The sequence below is a fragment of the Setaria italica genome, chromosome II (genome assembly GCF_000263155.2).
Source record: "Setaria italica strain Yugu1 chromosome II, Setaria_italica_v2.0, whole genome shotgun sequence".
Taxonomy (NCBI): Eukaryota; Viridiplantae; Streptophyta; class Magnoliopsida; order Poales; family Poaceae; genus Setaria; species Setaria italica.
In genome coordinates, this window is record NC_028451.1 from 23,538,405 (window position 1) to 23,558,286 (window position 19,882).

The following is a 19,882-nucleotide window of genomic DNA, read 5'->3' on the forward strand; positions in this document are numbered from 1 at the left end:
GCTTAAGCTCAGAGGAGGGCTGAGACAGAGGAATTTGGGACTCGGATTAAGGTTAACTTGAATGATTTAACCGGGATCGTTACAAGCAGTCCACCAAAGGGTTACCCAAGTGGTTGATTTGTAGGTAGAGAGGATCGCGAGACCAAGAACTCGAAGGTGATCACGAGAACACGAGGGTTTAGATAGGTTCAGGCCTTCCGAGAGTAATACCCTACGTCCTATATGCTAGTGCTTTATATTGCTTTGCACTGGTGCCTGGTTTTACAGATTGGATTGGATTTCCCTCGAGAGGCGCCCTTGGCTACCTTATATAGGCTGACAACCTAGGGTTACAAGTCGATTGAATCTAATCTACTTGGTTGTTAAATGGAAGGTTATCTGAGTCGGATTATAATACGTATCCCGCAATATCCGGGCTAATTTGAATCTTCCGACCTCCTTGGCTTGTACTCCAAGTATCTTCATATCCTTGGCCCGCACGCCCTGGTCGGGCAGGCCCACTTGTTAGGACTGGCTAGTATCCTAGTCAGTGGGGACCCATGAGGTACCCGTATCCCTCAAGCCCCCGAGTGATATGTAGTCGAATAGGAACCTGAGGTCATCGCAGCAAAGCATGGAATGTAGTCGGCTGAAGCTGCGATGGCGTCATAGTGACGGAGAGGCTACGCAGTGCTCAAAAAAGAAGAAAATCCAAGCAAAACGCATAGCCATATGCATAGAGCGAAGTTGAGTGCCGAGTTAATAGATGTCGAGCATCCAGCAGGTTGAAGCGAAGGATATGGAGGGCATCGCAAGACGCACTCCTTAGTAGTAGCCCTCAAGCATTGAACCAATTAATATAATCGGTCCAATGTTCAAAAAAGAAGAAAAAGTTGGTCCCAAAAGTAGACCCTAGTGCCTAAACACAAGGATAGGAGAAGGCCTGGAGGCATGCCGAACTGAAATAAGCGCCCAGCCCCTGAGGACGAGGACTGCGGAGCCGCGAGGCACGCCAATTGAAAATAGGTGCCCAGCCCCCGAAGACGAGGACTGGTGGAGCTGCAGAGGCACGCCGACCTGAAATAGGCGCCCAGCCTCCAAGAACAAGGACTGACGGAGCCACGAAGGCACACCGATCGGAAATAGACACCCAACCCCCAAGGACGAGGACTGGTAGAGCCGTGGAGGCACGCTAACCTGAAATAGGTGTCCAGCCCCCGAGGATGAGGACTATCCAAGCCACGGAGGCCCCGAGGACAAGGACTAGCGGAGCCACGGAGGCACGCCAGCCAGAAATAGGCGCCCAGCCCCGAGGACGAGGACTAGCGGAGCCACGGAGGCATGATGACGAGAAATAGGCACCCAGCACCCGAGGATGAGGGCTGGCGGAGCCACGGAGGCACGCCGTTGAAAGCATAACAGAAAACCCACGGACTCCGTCCCGCGCGTGCACTACAATAATGGAAAACCGCAGATTCCATCGCTAGGGTTATGCCATCACGTCCTTCAAAAGCCCAAGGGGCACAGATCCTTTTTCATTTCCATCCGCCACACTCGTGTCGCCATTGCCACAGTCCACAGAGCACATCGCCGCCGTACCCGTGAACCCTAGGCCACGCCGCCGCAATTTCCAATCTGCTCACGCGTACTTCATCGCTACCGCCCGAGCCGCCACGCCGCCGTATGCGCATCAAGACCCTTGCGGCTATTAGATCCAAATCGCAAGGAGTGGAAATTGAAGAAATAGCCCAGGCACAAATACCAACTCTATCCTCAGTCTGGATGAAATCCATGATGCTCGATTGGAAAGTGACCCCCAGGCAAGAGTTCTCGACTAAGGACAAGATGGAGACGGTGGTCTTCGCATTGTTCTTTGAGCATGGATTTTGGATCTCTTGCGAGGACTTCTTCCGAGGTCTTCTCCACTACTACAAGATTGACTTGGTACATCTGAATTCCAACTCGATTTTGGATATCACTGTCTTCATTCATCTGTGTGAAGCATACTTGGGCATCCCCCCACATTTCGATCTCTGGAAGTACTTGTACCAGTTGAAAGTTGTGTCGACCAAGGGGAATTTGAGAGTAATTGGGAGAAGTGGGTTTTCCCTACGGTCAAAGAGAGTCCAGGAGTACTTTGACCTCTAGTTGAAGGAATCCAACAAGGGCTGGTAAAAGGAGTGGTTCACGGTCGCCAATCAGCAGCCCAAGCTCCCGCTGCGTACCGGATACGGGCCAGTTACCATGCTCGAGTGGTCGAACTAGCCGACCTTGGAGGAGCAGGTGCAAGTGAAGCAACTGCTGGACAAGATCGCCGACTTGAAGGCGCGTGGACTCAGTGCCGTAGCTGTCAACATCAATTTCTGTCGAAGATTGACTCAGCCGATCAAGAATAGGGTCCGCCCAGCGTATGAGTATACAAGACCACTGGACTCGACCAGAGAGATCCAGCGAAAGGTGACCAAGGAGGAAGTTGCCAATCGGGTTAGCTAGTTTTTTGGTGGACTCATCAAGAACAAGAGCTGCTCGAAAGCATATTTCCTCAATAGGTCGGCCGACCCGGTATGATCTTAACTGTGTTGATTTGGCTTTCCTAGTGTGCTTTTGTGTTGTCTCTGACTTATGCTTGTTGATTGACCAGAATAGTGAATTTGAATTCTTTTGCCCGATGCCACTTCCTGGAGGGGTCGAGCAACAGCAGCCCAAGGTCCGCCCAACCGACAAGTCCGATCAGTCACCTGCCTACCTTGATTGGGAATCAAACTCCTCCATTAGGTCAGATGAGAGCGTGCCGGAAGAGGTCGACCGGGCCGAGGGCTCTGAACTAGTGGGATGTCGGACACGGCAGGTTGTGAAGAAGCTTCCGGCCTCCCAAACTCAAAAGTTGAGCAGCAAGAGAAATAAGATGGCCGGCAATAAGGAGAAGACTGCACCGAGTGCAGCCTCCGCTGCCAGGTCGACCAGCAAAGTAGACGAGGAGTCTGACACGCCGAGCCCAGCCACCAAGAAGAAAAAGTTTCAGCTCCTTAAGACGACCGCGGCCGACGCGGAGCGCATCAAAGATATGTTGAAGGCAAAGATCCACAGGGGGTCTAGCGGGGATGTGTCAGCGCCACCGCCGCCATTCCGCCCCAAATTCTGAGTGAAGAAGAGAACCATGTAAGCGCAATCTAGTTATACTGTCTGTCTTGCAAGTGTTGTTGCCACCTATCTTGCTTAAATTGCTTCTCATACTGACAATACAGGAACGTCGTGCTAGATGATGAATCTGGTGCGCAACTGACTGGTTGCTCAACCTAGACCGAGGGGGCGAGCGGGCGCACCATTGAGCAGTAGCAGCCTCCGGAGGCCGGGGCTGATCAAGATGGTCGTGCCGGAGAAGTTGTACTAAATCCGGTGCCACAACAAGGCATAGTCGGCTCTGGGGCTACGGGCACTACTGTGGTCGACTCTAGGGTCGAGCAGGTGCCTGGTGAGGGATCCAGAGCCGAGCCTCACCTAGAAGAGTTGCCCAGGGATGATCTGCCACCCAAGAAGTCCACCAGGGATGCTGAAGATGATCCTGATACCTTGAACCTATCCAGGTCCGACCTTGCTAGGGACGCCGCGCAGGACAAGAAAGATCTTGCCATGCTGCGGCAGTCATCCTTAGAGATTTCAGAGTGGCTATTTAGACCTGGATCATGCCTTGTAGCATCAGATTCTTACTTCGCACTTGAGAGGTATGTTGTGCCGACCTGTTGACTCGGTATTGTCCTTGTAATCTTGGTGCTGATGTATACTTATCCGAATGAGCAGATGCCGAGGTCAGGGAGCAAAGGCTCAAGCGGCACCTCAAAGAATGTGAGGATTCAAATGCTCGCCTCCAGCAAGAGCATGATGTGGCGGTTCATCGTGAGTATGCTGTGTCGCAAGAGCTGGCTTGCGAAGCTGGCTTGTGCAAAGAAACTGAACACTGCTTAGAAGCCGCGATGCAAAGTCTCCAGCATGACCAATCGGTGATTGCAGTTTTAGAGGTGGAGCTGGAGGATCTTCGTAAGGCGGTCGGCTATGTGATGGACATGGTCCAGCTAGAGACCGATCCGATGGCACCAACGCCACTGCTCGATCATCTCAAGGCTGCGCCTAGTCAGCTAAAGGATCTACTGAAGGACACCACGGTAGAGTACATCAAGAACATCTTGACAGTGTTGAAGACACACTTCCCGCGGATCCCCTTGGAGCGTGCTGGAGCTAGGTCATGGCCGACTTCAATGCGGAAAATCTTCTAGAACTGGCCGACCAGTTTACCGATGTAGCAGAAAATATTGTTAATGATCTGGACCTGTGAGATTAAACATGTGGTGTATTAAATTGTATGATAGGACATGTGATGTAATTGACTTAATTGTATGCGGAGAAAAAGAGGCTCCATCCCTCTCTTGGTGTATACGATAGGACAGTGTGTAGCTGAGGCATGTAGCTGCTAAGCTCCTAGCCTTGCCTGACCAGTGTCTTGCTGAGAGCGGATCTCGAGCTTGTAGGAGGGGTGCACACAAGGTTGTCTAGGTTTCGCAAGCTAGAACACCGACCACACGAGTTAGTCATATTTCCTTGAGAGGGGGAGGAGAAGGATGCAAGACCCGGAGGTCGGCGCCTGGTGGAAGCCCCAGAGCTTGAAAGCGAGTGGTCTGTCGAAGAGGTCGGACAGCCCCCGAGCGTCAGGAAGAGCTCGAGCAAAGGAACAGTAAGGTAGTAGGTACGCAAAGAACCTTGGAGGTTTTATTCATTCAGTAAAAAGGGAACGATAGAATACATACCTTTTAAACATAAGGGTATAAGCGTAGTAGGTGCTCGTTGTTCCACGGGTTGGGGACACCTAAGCCGTTCGCCCATTGGAGTCGATAGGTGCCTAGCTGCATGAATTCTTTGACGATGAAGGGGCCCTCCTAGGGGACGGCCAGCTTGTGCATGTCCTTGGTGGACTGAATCTGGTGAAGCACCAAATCGCCAATGTTGAAGGAGCGTTCTCTGACATTCCAATCGTGGTAGTGTCGTATTTGCTACTCATGGTGTGCATGCTGGATGAGAGCCGCCACTTGGTGCTCCTTGAGGCTTTAGATGCGGCCTTTCTGTAGAGTTCCTTCCCAATGATGATGTAGTTTGCACTGCGGGGTCAGCTTCAGTGATGAGGACCTCGGGGGCCCTTTTTCGAAGTCGTGAGGACTCCGACCGTCCTTGGTGTCCATCATGGGTTGGCAGATCGTGGTCATCATTCTGGCGATGCTTGCCGTCCTAGAATTGTACTTGCGCTGCCTCCTCTATGTCGGCCTGAGTGATGACAACCTACATCATCTGCCCGACCATCTTGGGGGCAGCAGCATCCAGTTTGCAAAACATATTATGGTTCATTAGGCCAGAGCGGAAGTACCAAATGATATCGCGGTCCTCGACACCGGCTAGCCTGTTGCGGTTCTCGAAGAAGCGGTTGACGTACTCTCGAAGAGATTCGTTCTTCCACTGACGGACTTGCCCAATGTTCTCCGTGTTACCAGGTCAGTTGTAGGTGGCCTGGTAGTTCTGGGTGAAAGCTCTAGCGAGCTAACCCCAGCTGTCGATGCTGCTCGGTGGGAGGTTTTCAAGCAGGGATAGGACCCATCACCACCAGGAAGTAGGTGGACATCTGATCGTAGGTGTCGTTGGCGGCTTTCACCACGATGTTGTACGTCTTGACCCATATAGTGGAGTTGGAGCGGCCATCGTACTTTTCATTGATAGCCAGCTTGAACGAGGCCAGCCACTCAACGGCCCAAAGGCGGGGAGTGAAGGTGGTGAAACCTCGATCGCTATGTCATCGTTGTCCTTGAGGTTGTACATGACGGGTGGAGCCCTGGAGCATCCTCCGTTGTTGCGTCTAGGCGGGATGTAGGCGTCTTCAGGGACGTCGTACATGCGGTCGTAGTCAGCGTGGTGGCGCATCTCATCTTCTTGTCATTGGCGGTCCTCCCGTTCCACATCGCGATTTTGTCCAGGAGCGCCATAGTCGCAGTCGTACTCGGCGTGGCGGCAGAGCTCGGCCTCTTCTCGCTCTTGGTGACAGTTCTTGAGGTCAACATGGAGGTCGCGGTGGTCTCCCAAGTCTTCACGAAGGTCACGTTGCCGACCTTATATGCCACGGTCCTCGCCATCGCCTCTTCTACCACGACGGCGGTTGTCGTGGTTGTCAAGTTGACGGTCATCGTTGGCGGGTGGGTTGGCGGGTTGCTCCACCTCTTCTTCACGGATGGGCTCTAGACGACCTCCCGCACGGTTACCATGGTTGCCTCTGTGGTGGCCAGATCTGTTATGCCCGGATCGGCTCCAAGAGTGCCGGGTAGCTGTAGACCGGGAGTATGCGGACCGACTATGGGCCCGCTCTTTGATCTAGGTGTTGGTGACGTGGATACGTACCCGAATCCATCGTAGTGGTTCCGAGTCTGAAAGGTTTTCCAGGTCGGCGAAAGCAGCCCCCAGGTTGGCTTGGGGTGTAGTGAAGACGTTGCGGTCGGCCTCCTCGAGGTTGGCTTGTAGATTGCGGGTGCGTGCAGGGTGCCTGCGTCTGCCCGGGCACTGTCCTGGTCGGCGTTGTCACCATCATTGGCGAGCGGTGGTCGGCGCTGATCACCTACTGCCTCAGCTCCCGCATTAGTAGCAGGTTGTTGGCGGTGCTGGGCGCGGCTTGCTCCTATTGACGCCGTACTACTCATTTCTAGTTCTTGGCATTGTGTCCTGCTTCCTGAGAAGAGGTTTCGCCATCCCTAGGTGGATCGTCAGTAGAGATCATGAAGGCTTCATGATATGGCGTGGAGGACTTGCTCTCGTCGTTGCATCCATAGGGATTCAGAGTCAGGATGATGCGGGGGACCTGGAACTCACCACAATCCGAAAACTGGGTGGGTGCGGGTGGGTCTCCATATTGGATCTGAAGGAACTGTGCTAGTTTCGTAGAAAACATGGCAGCCGAGTTCCTTAGACCAAAGAGGGCGAGGGAAGGACCCTGCGCCAACCTTGTTGAGCGTAGCACCGCCTCGGAGATATCGATACACTCAGCGATGGTGTTGCTGATGCGATCTAGCCCCGCGATCAGGTCAGAGAGTGTGGGTGGGCAGGTCGCAACTAGAATGTTTGGAACCCTCTTGGAGAGAGAGAGATCGCCAACCTATTGGGCAAGCGATGTGATGATCCTTAGGTGAAGACCTTGTTCCATCGGAGTAGATCCGACGGATACTGAGCTGGTGATGGACGTCGAGTCGACGGAAGACGTGGTAGAGTCAGAGTCCACCGGCATGCTCCCAAAGCAGAGCTGGATTGGGTTGGCAAGGAAGGCCTTCATACTCTCGGGGAAGACGATGCCGGGGCAGGATGCCATCAAGCTCACTGCCTTACCTGGTGTGCAATTGTCAAATTTAGTAGTCTGGCAGTCCATCAGGGGGTTACCCAAGTGGTTGATTTGTAGTCAGAGAGGATCGCAAGACCAAGAACTTGAAGGTGATCATGAGAACACGAGGGTTTAGATAGGATCGGGCCTCCGGAGAGTAATACCCTATGTCCTGTATGTTGGTGGTTTGTGTTGCTTTGCGCTGGTGCGTGGTTTTACAGATTAAATTGGATTTCCCTCAGGAGGCGCCCTTGGCCGCCTTATATAGACTGACGACCTAGGGTTACAAGTATGTTTGAATCTAATCTAATCAGTTGTTACATGAAAGGTAATCTGAGTTGGATTATAATACGTATCCCGCAATATCCGGGCTGATTTGAATCGCCCGACCTCCTTGACTTGTACTTCAAGTATCTTCATATTCTTAGCCCGCACGCTCTGGTCGGGTGGACCCACTTGTTAGGACCTGCCAGTATCCTAGTCGGTGGGGACCCATGGGGTACCCGTATCCCTCATCTACTAATCAAAAATGTGCCTGTCGGTGTTTAGATTCGGCAACCTACCGAGGGGGTACCTGAGGTAGTGTTTTATGCGTGGGGCTTGCTTAAAACCAGGAACTCGAAGGTGAATTCGAACACACGATTTAGACAGGTTCGGACCGCTTATGTCATGTAATACCCTACGTCCTGTGTTGGTGGGATTGTATTGATTGATGATCGTTTGAAGGGGGTCCTTACCTTGCCTTATATTACCAGAGGTAGGGTTAGAGGTCGGTTGTTGTACTAGAGTACAAGAGTTCTACTCTAATTGCTACGAGTAGTTTCCTAGCTCTCGACTAGTCCTTGTCCTCTACGTAGACAACGCCGTCCTGCACCATAGTCTCCATGTCTGACACGTCTTGGTGTATAGCCCATATCTAGGATGTCCAAGCCTCCTGGTGGGCCCATAGATGTATGGCTGATAGCGCCATCAATACAAATGACTGAGCGACATCGCTGAAAAGCCTCAATGCAAAGACCGAAGGCTCTACAGAACCTATTTGCCTGGATTCTGAGCACAGGGATAGGCTTCCAAGTCGTAGTATCTTTCTGGATTCCTCAGGCATATGGTGTGCAACAGAGTAGGGAGTTATCATACGATGCTTCGTATGTACCCCACTTCATCTCTAACACCTTCTGCTTGGCTCGGTAAGCCTTGTAGTAGCTAATTTTGCACTTGAACTTCTCCTTTATGGCACAAATAATCAACTTGGGCTCATAGCCAGGATTCTCGACTATTTGAAGATACATGTATTGAGCAACAAAATCAGAAGTGAGGTTGCGGTGTTGTGCTTCCAATTCATCCACCATGCATTCATGCTCCACCACTCTAGTCACCTCCCAGTAATCCTTCCACTTGCCCTTGTATGTGTGCACCCTAAACGAGCAATTGCTTTCGACACAACACACATCATATAATGTCGGGTTACTCTTCACCACCCTGAACTACCGTTGCAAAGATAAAGTCGACCATCGCTTTATAGCTGCCTTCACCTCATCCCCACTAGGGTACAAAGCACCGACACAAACATTCTTCCTGTACTCCAAATGGACATTTTCCCCTTCATTGACTGTTAGGTTCAAATGGTCATAACTTGACCAGTTCTGCGGGACATGATTAGCATCATCCTCATCCGACGAGTCATCATCCATGGCACGAAGGTGTTGTTTTCCTTCCCTCTCTACCTGCTCAACTAACCCAGGGATGTGTTCCCTCTCATCAGCCTCACCATTTGACTCACGGGGTGCCTTTTCATCCTCTGCATCTCCTTCTTGTATCACATCTTCAATATCTTCTTCAGTTTGCCCAACGGTAATCTACAGACCTTCCTCGCCTCTAACTTCCCCACCACCAGCTTCTTCTTGCAACTGACTGTTAGACCCAATCTTTAGGAACACTTCAACAAACAATATCAGCGGTAAACCGTGCTCAGTAGTAGCATTTACATAGGCCCTCCAGTTCTAGGTTCCTTCAAGCGGCATCAACTCCCAAAATATTATGTCAGTTGGAAACCTCACTACAGCCCTAACAGATAGCTCAACTTGATCTCTATCAAGATTGAAAGCCTTAAATAGCCAGTTGCATATTGATGTCTAAGTCCTCTCTCTTGCTCTTGGTACTTGTTTGCAAAACGACTTAAATTCAGACAAATCTACCCCTTTGAACCATATCTAACCTCCCCCGGATCATAGAACACTTGGAAAAATAAACTTTCCAACATGTCTGTCAATATACACGACATAAACAGACATTATTACTAAATGCTATTAATTTGAACTAACCCCAAAAACACCTACATTCTGAATAACTATTGACTACTACATCTACTAACTACGAGTTAAGATAAACTGCGAGATTTCAAATAATATGTCAAGCGAAGCGAAGATCCGCAAAGCTTCGCTTCAATCTCCACCCTCCTCTCCTCTCCTCTCCTCTCCTCTCCTCTCCTCTCCTCCCCTCCCTCCCTTTCTTTCTCTTCTCCCAGTTCCTCTCCTCCCTCACTTTCTTTCTCTCCTCCCAAATGAAGCAGTGCACCCTGGCCTCGGCCGTTCTTCGAGTTTTAAAGGGTAGGGCGCCTACCGCCGCCTGATTTGGCATTATCTTCCCACTCCCATCGTTTGAATCTGCGGCAAGCTGTTATCACTGAATGAAGCTTGTGTTGACCCATGGTCGCCAGGGTTCCGCGTGGCGCCCGTCGTTTCAGACGGCGGTAAGCGATTTCCCTCGTGATGTGGCGCTGACGTGGCGCCCCTGCACACATACCGCCGGCTGAAACAGCGATAACTTCTCTTACCGCCAGTTCAAATGGCAGTAGCCGTTTCATCCGGTAGCATACGTCTATATTTGCTAATTTTTTCCTCCACTATTTATTTCTGCAAAATCGTAAAAAAATTAAAAAATTTCGGGATCAAGCGATGAATTTATGGGCTGATGAAGATCCTTGGGCCCGTCTGGCAATACGGCCCAGTAAGTAATTGTCCAATGAGCTCATAATGGCTTTCTGGGCTAAAATAGGGCCTATTTGGCTCCATCGTGTTAAAGTTTAACACCCGTCACATCGAATGTTTGGATGCTAATTAGGAGTATTAAATATAGGCTAATTACAAAACTAATTACACAGATGGAGTGTAATTCGCGAGACGAATCTATTAAGCCTAATTAGCTCATGATTTGACAATGTGGTGCTACAGTAACCATTTGCTAATGATGGATTAATTAGGCTTAATAGATTCATCTCGTGAATTAGCATAGGGTTCTGCAATTAGTTTTATAATTAGCTCATGTTTAGTTCTTCTAATTAGCATCCAAACATCCGATGTGCACTGTTAAAGTTTAACACCTCATATGCAAACATCTCGTATCCAAACACCATCCAAACCCCCCTAAGAGTAGGGTTGGGCGGGCCACAACACAACAGGCAAAAGCAGACGGGCCCACTCATCAGTGGGCACTCACCGCTTTCCGTGCGAACCGTTACCGTCCTCCTCGCTCGCCGGCCGCATTAAACAGCCCATCGCCCCTTCCTCGGAACTAGCCGTTGCGCCCGTCTTCCCCCCGAAAATCCATTCCCTTCCACCTCAACGGCTAGATCCCCTTCCTCCGCTCCGATCCGATCCCCATGGCCGCCGCTACAGTCCCTCCGTCTCCGCGCGCGGACCTGATGCCGCCGCCGCCGCCCCCTCCCCCCGTCCCGCCGACGACCGAGCGCCGCCCGCGCCGCCGCGCGCGGGAGGTCAGCTCCCGGTACCTCTCCACGCCCGTCCCCTCCACCCCGCGCCTCTCCAATGCCTCCGCCGCCTCCTCCACGCGGTCGCGCTCCCCGACCCCGTCCCCGCGCGGCCGGCAGCGGGTGGCCACGCCCTTCGCCAACGAGAACCACCCGCCGCCGCCGCCGCCCCCCACGGGCACCGTCGCGCGCAGGCGGGCCGTGCAGAAGCTGTTCGAGGAAACGGGCGCCTGCAACCCACGCGCCTCGGTGAGCTCCGTCTCCTCCGGCGTCGCCGCGGCCACTCCGCGGCCGCTCCCGCGCTCCACCAGCGGGCCGGCCGTTCCCACCGCGAGGAGGGGGTACCCGCGCCTTCCGACGCCCGCGCGAGCCGGCTCGTACCCTTCCGCCGCCTCCGCCGCTGCGGACTCTGACGCCGCGTCGTGCTGCTCGTCGTCCGACACGTCGTCCACGGCCACCGACTTCTCCGAGGCCGACGGCGGGCTCGGGGTGGCCCCAGCCGCGCCGTGCGAGAGCCCGCCGCTGCTCGGCCCGGCGTCCTGCCGCGGCGGCCGCCTCTCGTCAGAGCTCCGGTCCTCGGTGCCGGAGTCGGGCGGATCCGCGCGGGCGTCCAACCCGCTATGCTACCGCTCGCTCAACTCGGCATTGTCGATCTCAACGGCGGCGACGGGGAAGCTTGCGACGGCAGCGAGGCCACCACACCCGCAGGGGCCAAAGGCAGCCGAGCTGAAGAAGGCAGCAATCGTGGGGGGCAGGAAGGTCGCGGGGAAGCAGGAGGACGTGCACCAGCTGCGGCTGCTGGACAATCGGTACCTCCAGCACAGGTTCATCAACGCCCGGGCTGAAGCGGTAGCCAAGGCCAAGGCTTCTGCTGCAGAGGTAAGAGTGTTTCTAGTGTATCAGGGGTGATTGTCTTGTTCCGATCGATGAATGAATTGTGAATTTAGGTGCTGACGTTATTTTTTTTGTTTTGTTGGGGTGAAGAAATCCCTCTGTGGGCTCACGGAGAGGCTCATGGGTCTACGTGAATCCGTAACAAAGAAGCGGACAGAGGTGGACACAATGAGGCGGGAGCAGAGACTCTGCTCCGTGGTGAATGTTCAGGTAAGGCGAATTTGGGCTACTTCTGCGTTCTGAAAATTTTGATTTGTCATGACATAGGTGTTGGATGGCTTCATAACTAGTGCTAAGAATAATGTGTGACTATTGAATCCGAGCACCATAGTTGTCTGAATTGGGTATATCACATGAATGAATTTATTTCATGGCTCACGTGAGGAGGGAGGTATGTCCATTCAAGTTAAGGGGAGTTTTGACACATAGGTTGTAGAGGACAACTGAACTTTGAGGTGAAAATGCATCTGCTTAAATGATTTGCCAGGTTAAATATCTAGAATTGCATCAAATTTCCAACATTCAGTTGGCATTTCTTTGGTGCTGTTTCAGATACTTGATGGATATGTTTGACTGGTATCTATACTTTGTATCGAATGTGCAGAAAAGGCTTTTGAAAGTAAAGGATAGTGTATTGTTATTTGTATCAAAGTGAAAAGTGGATTTACCTAGATTGCATTTGTCTGTTGAGATGTATGGTACAAAGGAAAGGATATAGTCCATTTATGCACTCTCCTGCATTTTAATTGTGTTAGTTGCGTATGCACTAGCATTGTTCACTTGGGCACACTCCTCTATCGTTGTCTCCCTTCAAATTTCAACCTTCAATTGAAGATTGAATTAATTTTTTTAGAAAATATGTTTTGCAAAAACTATCAGATCCCATATCTGGATCAATGGAGTGATGTCGAGGGGGAGCATTTGAGTTGTCTCGGAGGGGTATCAACAGCTCTGCATAATGCCTCACTGCGGTTACCAGTCATTGGTAATGTCAAGGTAAGATTTCCATTGAGATTCAGTTCTAGGCATAAATTGCATCAATTATTTTTGTATATCTTGTTGTAAAAGTACTTACTAAGATGCTTGCAGGCAAACTGTGGGGAAATCACAGAAGTGCTTACCTCAGCTGTGCAACTGCTGGAACCACTGTCTCCTTATGTCGGAAATTTCTTGCCAAAGGTTAGACCATATCTTGAAAAGTGTGTCTGCAAAAGCAATGTATTTCCTTGCTATCTAACGATGCTTTTGAATCGTTCTCAATATCTGATAGATTTGGGATCTGAGAAAGTGTAGTTCCCAAAAAGACTCCTAACTTAGGCTTCTTCTTGAACTAGATTTAACCATGCTTACTAAGTGATGTCTGAAAATTTCACTAATAGAACAAGCTACTGTGATTTGGATCATTCTTTTTGTCATACTTATGCTACAGAGTTTTGATCTCATAACCTGACTTTATAACCTTGATCACCAAAATGGTATTGTGATATTCAGAACCTTCACTAACAGAATAAACTACTGTGTTTTGCGTCCTTTTTTGTTGTACCTGTGTACTAAAGTTTTGATCTTGTCATGCAGGTCGTAGAAATTGATGACGTGGCCAAGAATGTTGCGCAAATTATTGCTACTGAAAGAACATTGATAGAAGAGTGTGGTAATCTATTATACCAAGCACATAACCTTCAGGTATGGGTTGAAATTGATAGTCATCTCACTTTCAATCAACATATACTTACTGTTCTTGTCTGGCATGTTAACCCCCTAGCTAATGCATTAACAATTTCCAATGGCATAGATGCGGGAGTACAGTTTGAGGTGTCAATTGATGCAGCTAAAACAAACTGAAGAAACATGAAAAAAAATACAAGGAAAAGGTGAAAAAAAAAACATGCTGCCAAGTCTTTCCTCCAACTGAAGGGGAGCTAACTTTGCTCCACCATTGGTATCCAAGTTTGAGGAGGTGGCTCTGATCATTCACCATAAAAGGCAGAAGTATCCTTCTTTGGATCAAGAATAGCTGATTCTTTTCCAGTATATATGTCATTGTTTGTCATTTGTCGTGGAGGCGTTTTTGTTGTCTGGTGATGGAAAGAACAGATAAAAGCATCATTCTACAAATCAAAATTCGTTGATTCTTTGCAGTGTATTCATTGCTCACGGCTGAATTCATTTGCCGCTGAAAGAAATATGGAGATGATCTTCTATTTAGGAATGACTATGTAGCAGACTAAACCGAATATGGTCATTCTCTTACCTCTGTCTTGAAAATATATTCAAAAAAATTATGAACAAGAAAATACATTTATAAATGTAAAAGTTAATCCAAAACTTGATCACTAATTACGGCGTAGAAAAAGCTTGTTGATGCCGCCAATGGACAATAATCATAAACCTCAAACGCACGTATCAGTTGTTGCTTTTTCCTTATAATGTCCTCGAGATTTATCAATCTGTCAAAACAAGGTTTAAGATCTAGAGTAACTAAACATAAAAGAAAAACGATATGATTCGAGTTGCAAGATCATTATAAACAGCAAATATGAACAAGAACAAGAGGTAACGAATGTAGAGCAAAGTCTAAGCTATACATATGTTGTAGCTATATTATAGCTAGATAGCAAGTAAAACATGCTTCCATCAAAGCATTTTTAAATCTCCACATCTAGTCCTACTCTCGAATACTGACCACCCTAACAGATCTTGTCACGATCCTACCGCTCTGCACAAGATGTCACGAACACAAGATAAATGTCTAGATGTTATGATAGATCAAACATGCAATTCTAGTCACCATGACTAAAAACACCAAATACAATATGCTAAGTTCATAGATTGGAATAAGCATACTCGTAATAGTATAAATCATAAAAGGAGACGTGGATTGCTATTGAATCGGAGCATATACAATATGTTCATCACAAGATCTCCGCCAAGGCCATATATACGACTTGTGACTCCTAACTCTGCGTGGATCTTCCTCGTGGCTAGAGCCTCTGGACAACTTGGATAGCTCTTAGTTCTCTATAGATGGTTGTCCCTCAAGTTTCTCGGCTTTTTTTACGAATGGATGAATGCTCGATGTAGGTGAATAGGCAAAGGAAAGCCCTAGGCTAGGGGGGTCCAGGCCGGTTAGCCTTGCCCTTTCCATTGGTTATTCCCGTTTTGCTTCATCGCCAAGTCTTCTCTGATCTTTCTAAGTCCTTTTAAAACTTGCATGTGGGTTTAGGATGTCAATATTCTCGAGATAAGAATGAATCTTGAAAACCTTACCAAGTTCTGATTACTTAATTATGATCCCAAGATACTCTTACCAAATCTCTTGGATGCTTAGCCTCCAAAATCTTTTGGAATGGATGTAAATCAAATCTGGACATCTGAAAGTGCATCAAGGCTCCTAAGTGGGTTTTGGTGAATTGAATGACAAAACGATTAAAGGACTAACTTGTTTTCTTAAGATTGTGAGCAGGGTTTTATTCTCATATTTATGATATGATATTGTTTCATAAGTTAAATGTGTATTATATGGCCCACAATAAAGAAAAGCAAGCAAGTGTGTGATCTTGTGATGAAATTGTATGATCAATGACAAGCAAGGATGAAGTAAAACTTGGGGATATGCTTGATGGTTGATCTATAAGTCTCCAAATCATATGATAGCTTGATTGACAAGTAAAGGGATCATTAAGAAAAGAATAGTGATATTCACAAATGGATATTGCAAGACTTCACATGAATAAAAAGATATGAGCTTATGTGTTACATATTGGTCTTGTTATTGGAAGCTTGCAAATTAATAAGATATTCTTTATCAATCAAGAACAAGCATTTGAAGAGGATTTCAAATGGGATTTCATTGTTGATGTCAAAACAAAGCTAAACTCAAAGTGGCAAGAATAGGCGAAAAAATCAAACGAGATACTAGAGCGAGGGACTAAGCAAGCTTTGGACAAGCGATGTCTTGGACTATGTGCGTTTTGCTAAGGTGAAGTGGCTAGTATCCGGGGGGGTTTCGAAGTATCATATCCAAGCCTTACCGAGGGGAGCAATGCAATGCATCTAATCTAGTGTGATTGGTAAAATGGAGTGACTTAGGGATTCAAGTATATCTTATCATGAACAAGAGAAAATCTTAAGTCACTAGCTCAAGATGGATGTGCTCAAGATGATAGCTATGTTGAGAGTCCTCAAATGACTATTGATCGAAGTATGGCATGGATGAAGATTTACAAGCTCAAGTGGATGATATAGTGTTTATATTTATTCTTGAGTATAAGTATGTCGTACTATTAAGAGGGATGCAGCATTAGCTAATTGACAACACCAAAAGTGCTCTTAGTTGACCTATGTGAGATTGGCCTTGAGAAAAACCTTGAGTGTCCTAGCTCAACTAACAATGGTTGTTTCAACCAGCAGATGAACCGTAAGTGAGTGTTTGAGAGTTTTGGGGTTCAACCAAACAGGTTAGACCAGTCTGGGGTTCACTGAGCTAATGGATAACTTAGTCAAACTAGTTTGACTGGTTTGGCAGACCGGTCTGACCGATCTGAGGGCAACGGGTAGTTTTTCAAACTAGACCGGGTTGAGCGGTTTGATCAGCTCCAACGGCTAAATTTTGGTTTGTGGGGTTATATATACCCCTTGGCCCCCTCCTTGGTGGGCTGCTAGTGATACACGACTTGGACACCATCTAGTGACCAGAACAACTCTCCCCAACCTCTCTTTGTGAGACTTAAGTGATTCTTGAGAAATCTTTGAGTTGGGTTGGGAGAGTGATCTTGTGTGAGCATTAGTGTGCTGAAAATAGCAATCCATAGCTTGAGCACTTATGGTTTGCGTTAAGAAAGTCCTTGAAGCATTTGTTACTCTTGGAGGTGTGCCTCCTAGACGGCTAGACGTCGCCGGCTAGCTTCCAAGGTGTGGTGAGTAGCGACAAGTTTGCAAGGGCTGCGATCTTGCCTCCACAAAGAAAAAGATCATCTAGTGGAGACGAGAAAAGTGGTTGAAAGAGACCCGGCTTGTTGGAAGGGAGTTGAAATAGACTCGTATTCCAATAGGCTCCTCAACGGAAACGTAGGATTCATTGCGGTGAATCTAAACTTCGGATAAACAAATCCTCATGTCTTCATTTTAGTTTGCTTCACTTGTTGATTTCTAGCAATTTACTTGTGCTTCTGCTTTGATCTACTTGGGTGTACTTTTCTTATGTGCATTTTCCCTATTGAAAATCATTTACACAAGCCACTTTCCAAATTTGGTTGATGCTAGAAGTCAAGGAGGGACTCAAGCAGCACTTGTGTACCACCCTGCCTGGACCGGTCTGATCAGTCTGGTGAACCGGTCTGACCGGTTTGGTTTGAGCAGTGCTACTGAGTGAGTTGAAGTTTTATAAATTGATCATCTTGCCTATTCATCCCCCTCTAGGCGATATCTCGGTCCTTTCAGACACCAGCGGGTGAGAGGTTTCCTTTTAATATCTATGAGGCTAGTCCTATCAGCTTAGGTCTTTTTTGGGTCTTTTGGCCATCATTTTTGCGAGCTTGTCGTTGGTTCAAGGTCTTGCCCATTTGTACTCCAAAATAGGTCAAATTCCAGCATAAATAAAACATTCTCCAAAACACAAGATGTATGCAAAATATGAAGTGATTGTTAGATATGATTAGATAGATGTGTTATTTGCATACCAATATTGAAGCCAAGCTAGGGATAAAAAAAGTATTTTTAACGAGCGTCAACACCTACCCTCGCACTAACTTTAAGATTGATGTTACAAAACACATATTAATCCCAACAATCATGTTGTTACACCCATCCTTGCACTAACTTTAAGATTGCCGTTGCAAAACACATATTAGTCTCCACAATCATGTTGTTTTTAATCTCAAAAATCAAATAGGGATCTAGACGCTGTTTCACGTAAATCTTGCAAATTAAGTCATTGAATTTCCATGGATTTTTGGAGGTTTAATGACTCCCCTTTCTTCAAGACCATAGGGAGATTCAAGGGGTGGTTATACGGTGCTGGCCAATCACCTAAAAATATTCTCATCTTTAAAATTACAAGGGAGAATCACCCAAAATGCCATTTCACCTGTTTCAATCCACTTAGTTCTCGTTTGTCTTCAAAAATTCAAATCCAGAATCTTGTCAAAATGTTTTCAGAAAAAATGATGAAGAACAGTTCTTTATTGTCTTTGTATTGGCCAATGCCAATGTTTTACGTTTTTCGTATTTTGGAGAATTGCTTAGAAGTCTAAATCATTTCATTGCATGCAAACGAGCCCTTAAATGTGAGAAAGGGCAATTCCATGCCAAAGAGAGCATTGTGATGCCATGTTAAGGCTTTGGGGAGTGACAAGAGCCAAAATATGGTGTATGGTGACAATTTGAAGGAGGGAAGGAGAGGCACATAGAACTGTATCAAAGATTGACAATTTAAAACTATTGGGTTGAAATTCAGTGGTTGAGTGGCGTGATTTAAGCATGTAGTCATTTTTTACACTAAGTGGGCACGGGTGTGAAATGGATACGTAGTAGTTTTGCGAGGCACTAAAATGGTCGTAGGAGATGATGAGGACATGATACCTATGCATACGACCACAGTTGAAGAATGGCGTGGAGGTGGAGGACTAGCAAGAGCATCCAAATCAAGTTGGAGATCTAAACCTTATCAAGTTCGCATCCCAAGGTGGAGGCCCAAAGTTATATCAAGTCCGAGTCATCTCAAAGTATATGAGTAATTACCTCAGAGTATGGAGTGCGATTTTGACATTTTACATATACGCGGAAAACTGAGATGACACACTTTTCAATGGCACTAGTCTCATGTCAAAATTCCTTCTGAGTCAACAGGAATGTCGAATCAAGAGGACATACAGAATCTGCGTCACCATATTTTGGACCGTTAGGCCGTGTATCATATTGGAGTCCATAAAGGACGCATCTTGGGATCCTTGTACGCCCCTAAACCCTTTATATTACGTAGCCATAACGTTTAGATTTTGCTTAGATTAATCATTTTTGAACAGTTCCACCGTTTATCGGTTGGTAAGACCCAACTTATGTGCTTCATAACATTTGCAATATTTAAATTGTGTTCTACCTTATTTTTGATCATGTTCTTAGATTTGCAAGCAGGGATTAGCTTTTGTGGTGAGGTCAATCAGGCAACACATGTTTGATAACCAGAGGATAAGTGGTGCTATAATTTGTGAGTTTGCGATCTTGTTGATCGGAAATCGGATCGTTTGTGTCAAGTCTCCACCAAATCGAGAGTTATTCTCACCTGATGGAAGATCGGATATCCTAATTCCCATCAGGAGACATCACACATGGTTTGGATTTGATGGTGGAGGAAGGTTAACTATTTGCTAGTTTTTCTTAAGTCACTTTGAAACGAAACTTTTCACCATTGGACTATTATATAAGTCCAATTTTGGGGATTCAATCCGAATACCTAATACCAGTGACCATCCAACTATTAAAATTAATATTTTTTATCCTTCAGTTGATTTTAAGATGGTTGGGAGCTGAAGTGGCTACTATTTTGCCATATAGGATGATGGGGCCTAGCATGCTACGTGGCAAAAATTCCATCACCTTAGGGTGCGTTTGGTTGGGAGACAATGTAGAACGGGACGGTCCCGTTCCAGTTTTTCGGGATGGGATGATCCCATTTCTTGTTTGGTTGAATGGGATGGGATGATCCTATTTTTTGTTTGGTTGGAGAGATCGCTATAGACGGGACAAGCACCGTTTTCTTCTCCTGTTAACACCGTTCGTGGGACCCACCTGTCATACTAACAGGTATTTTCTTCCTCCACCGGCCGGCCGTGGCGGAGCTCGCGCCCGGC

At 47.5% G+C, this 19,882-nt stretch overlaps 1 protein-coding gene across 1 annotated transcript; it reads left to right on the forward strand.

The window, feature by feature from the left end:
* The first annotated feature begins 10,947 nt into the window (after positions 1 to 10,947).
* LOC101784662 (protein ENDOSPERM DEFECTIVE 1) lies at positions 10,948 to 14,178 on the forward strand. The gene is made up of 6 exons (XM_012843880.2): positions 10,948 to 12,020; positions 12,126 to 12,245; positions 12,915 to 13,031; positions 13,125 to 13,214; positions 13,611 to 13,718; positions 13,828 to 14,178. The coding sequence occupies exons 1-6, from the start codon at positions 11,034 to 11,036 to the stop codon at positions 13,885 to 13,887; spliced, it is 1,482 nt and encodes a 493-aa protein (XP_012699334.1). The 5' UTR covers positions 10,948 to 11,033; the 3' UTR covers positions 13,888 to 14,178.
* Positions 14,179 to 19,882: the final 5,704 nt, after the last annotated feature.

What these genes read in the sequence shown, in the direction of transcription:
- LOC101784662 (XM_012843880.2), top strand. Translation starts at nt 11,034, where the DNA reads ATGGCCGCCGCTACAGTCCCTCCGTCTCCGCGCGCGGACCTGATGCCG. An exon ending in CAGTCATTGGTAATGTCAAG is followed by an intron (nt 13,032 to 13,124) that starts GTAAGATTTCCA and finishes AGATGCTTGCAG; the next exon opens with GCAAACTGTGGGGAAATCAC. An exon ending in TCGGAAATTTCTTGCCAAAG is followed by an intron (nt 13,215 to 13,610) that starts GTTAGACCATAT and finishes CTTGTCATGCAG; the next exon opens with GTCGTAGAAATTGATGACGT.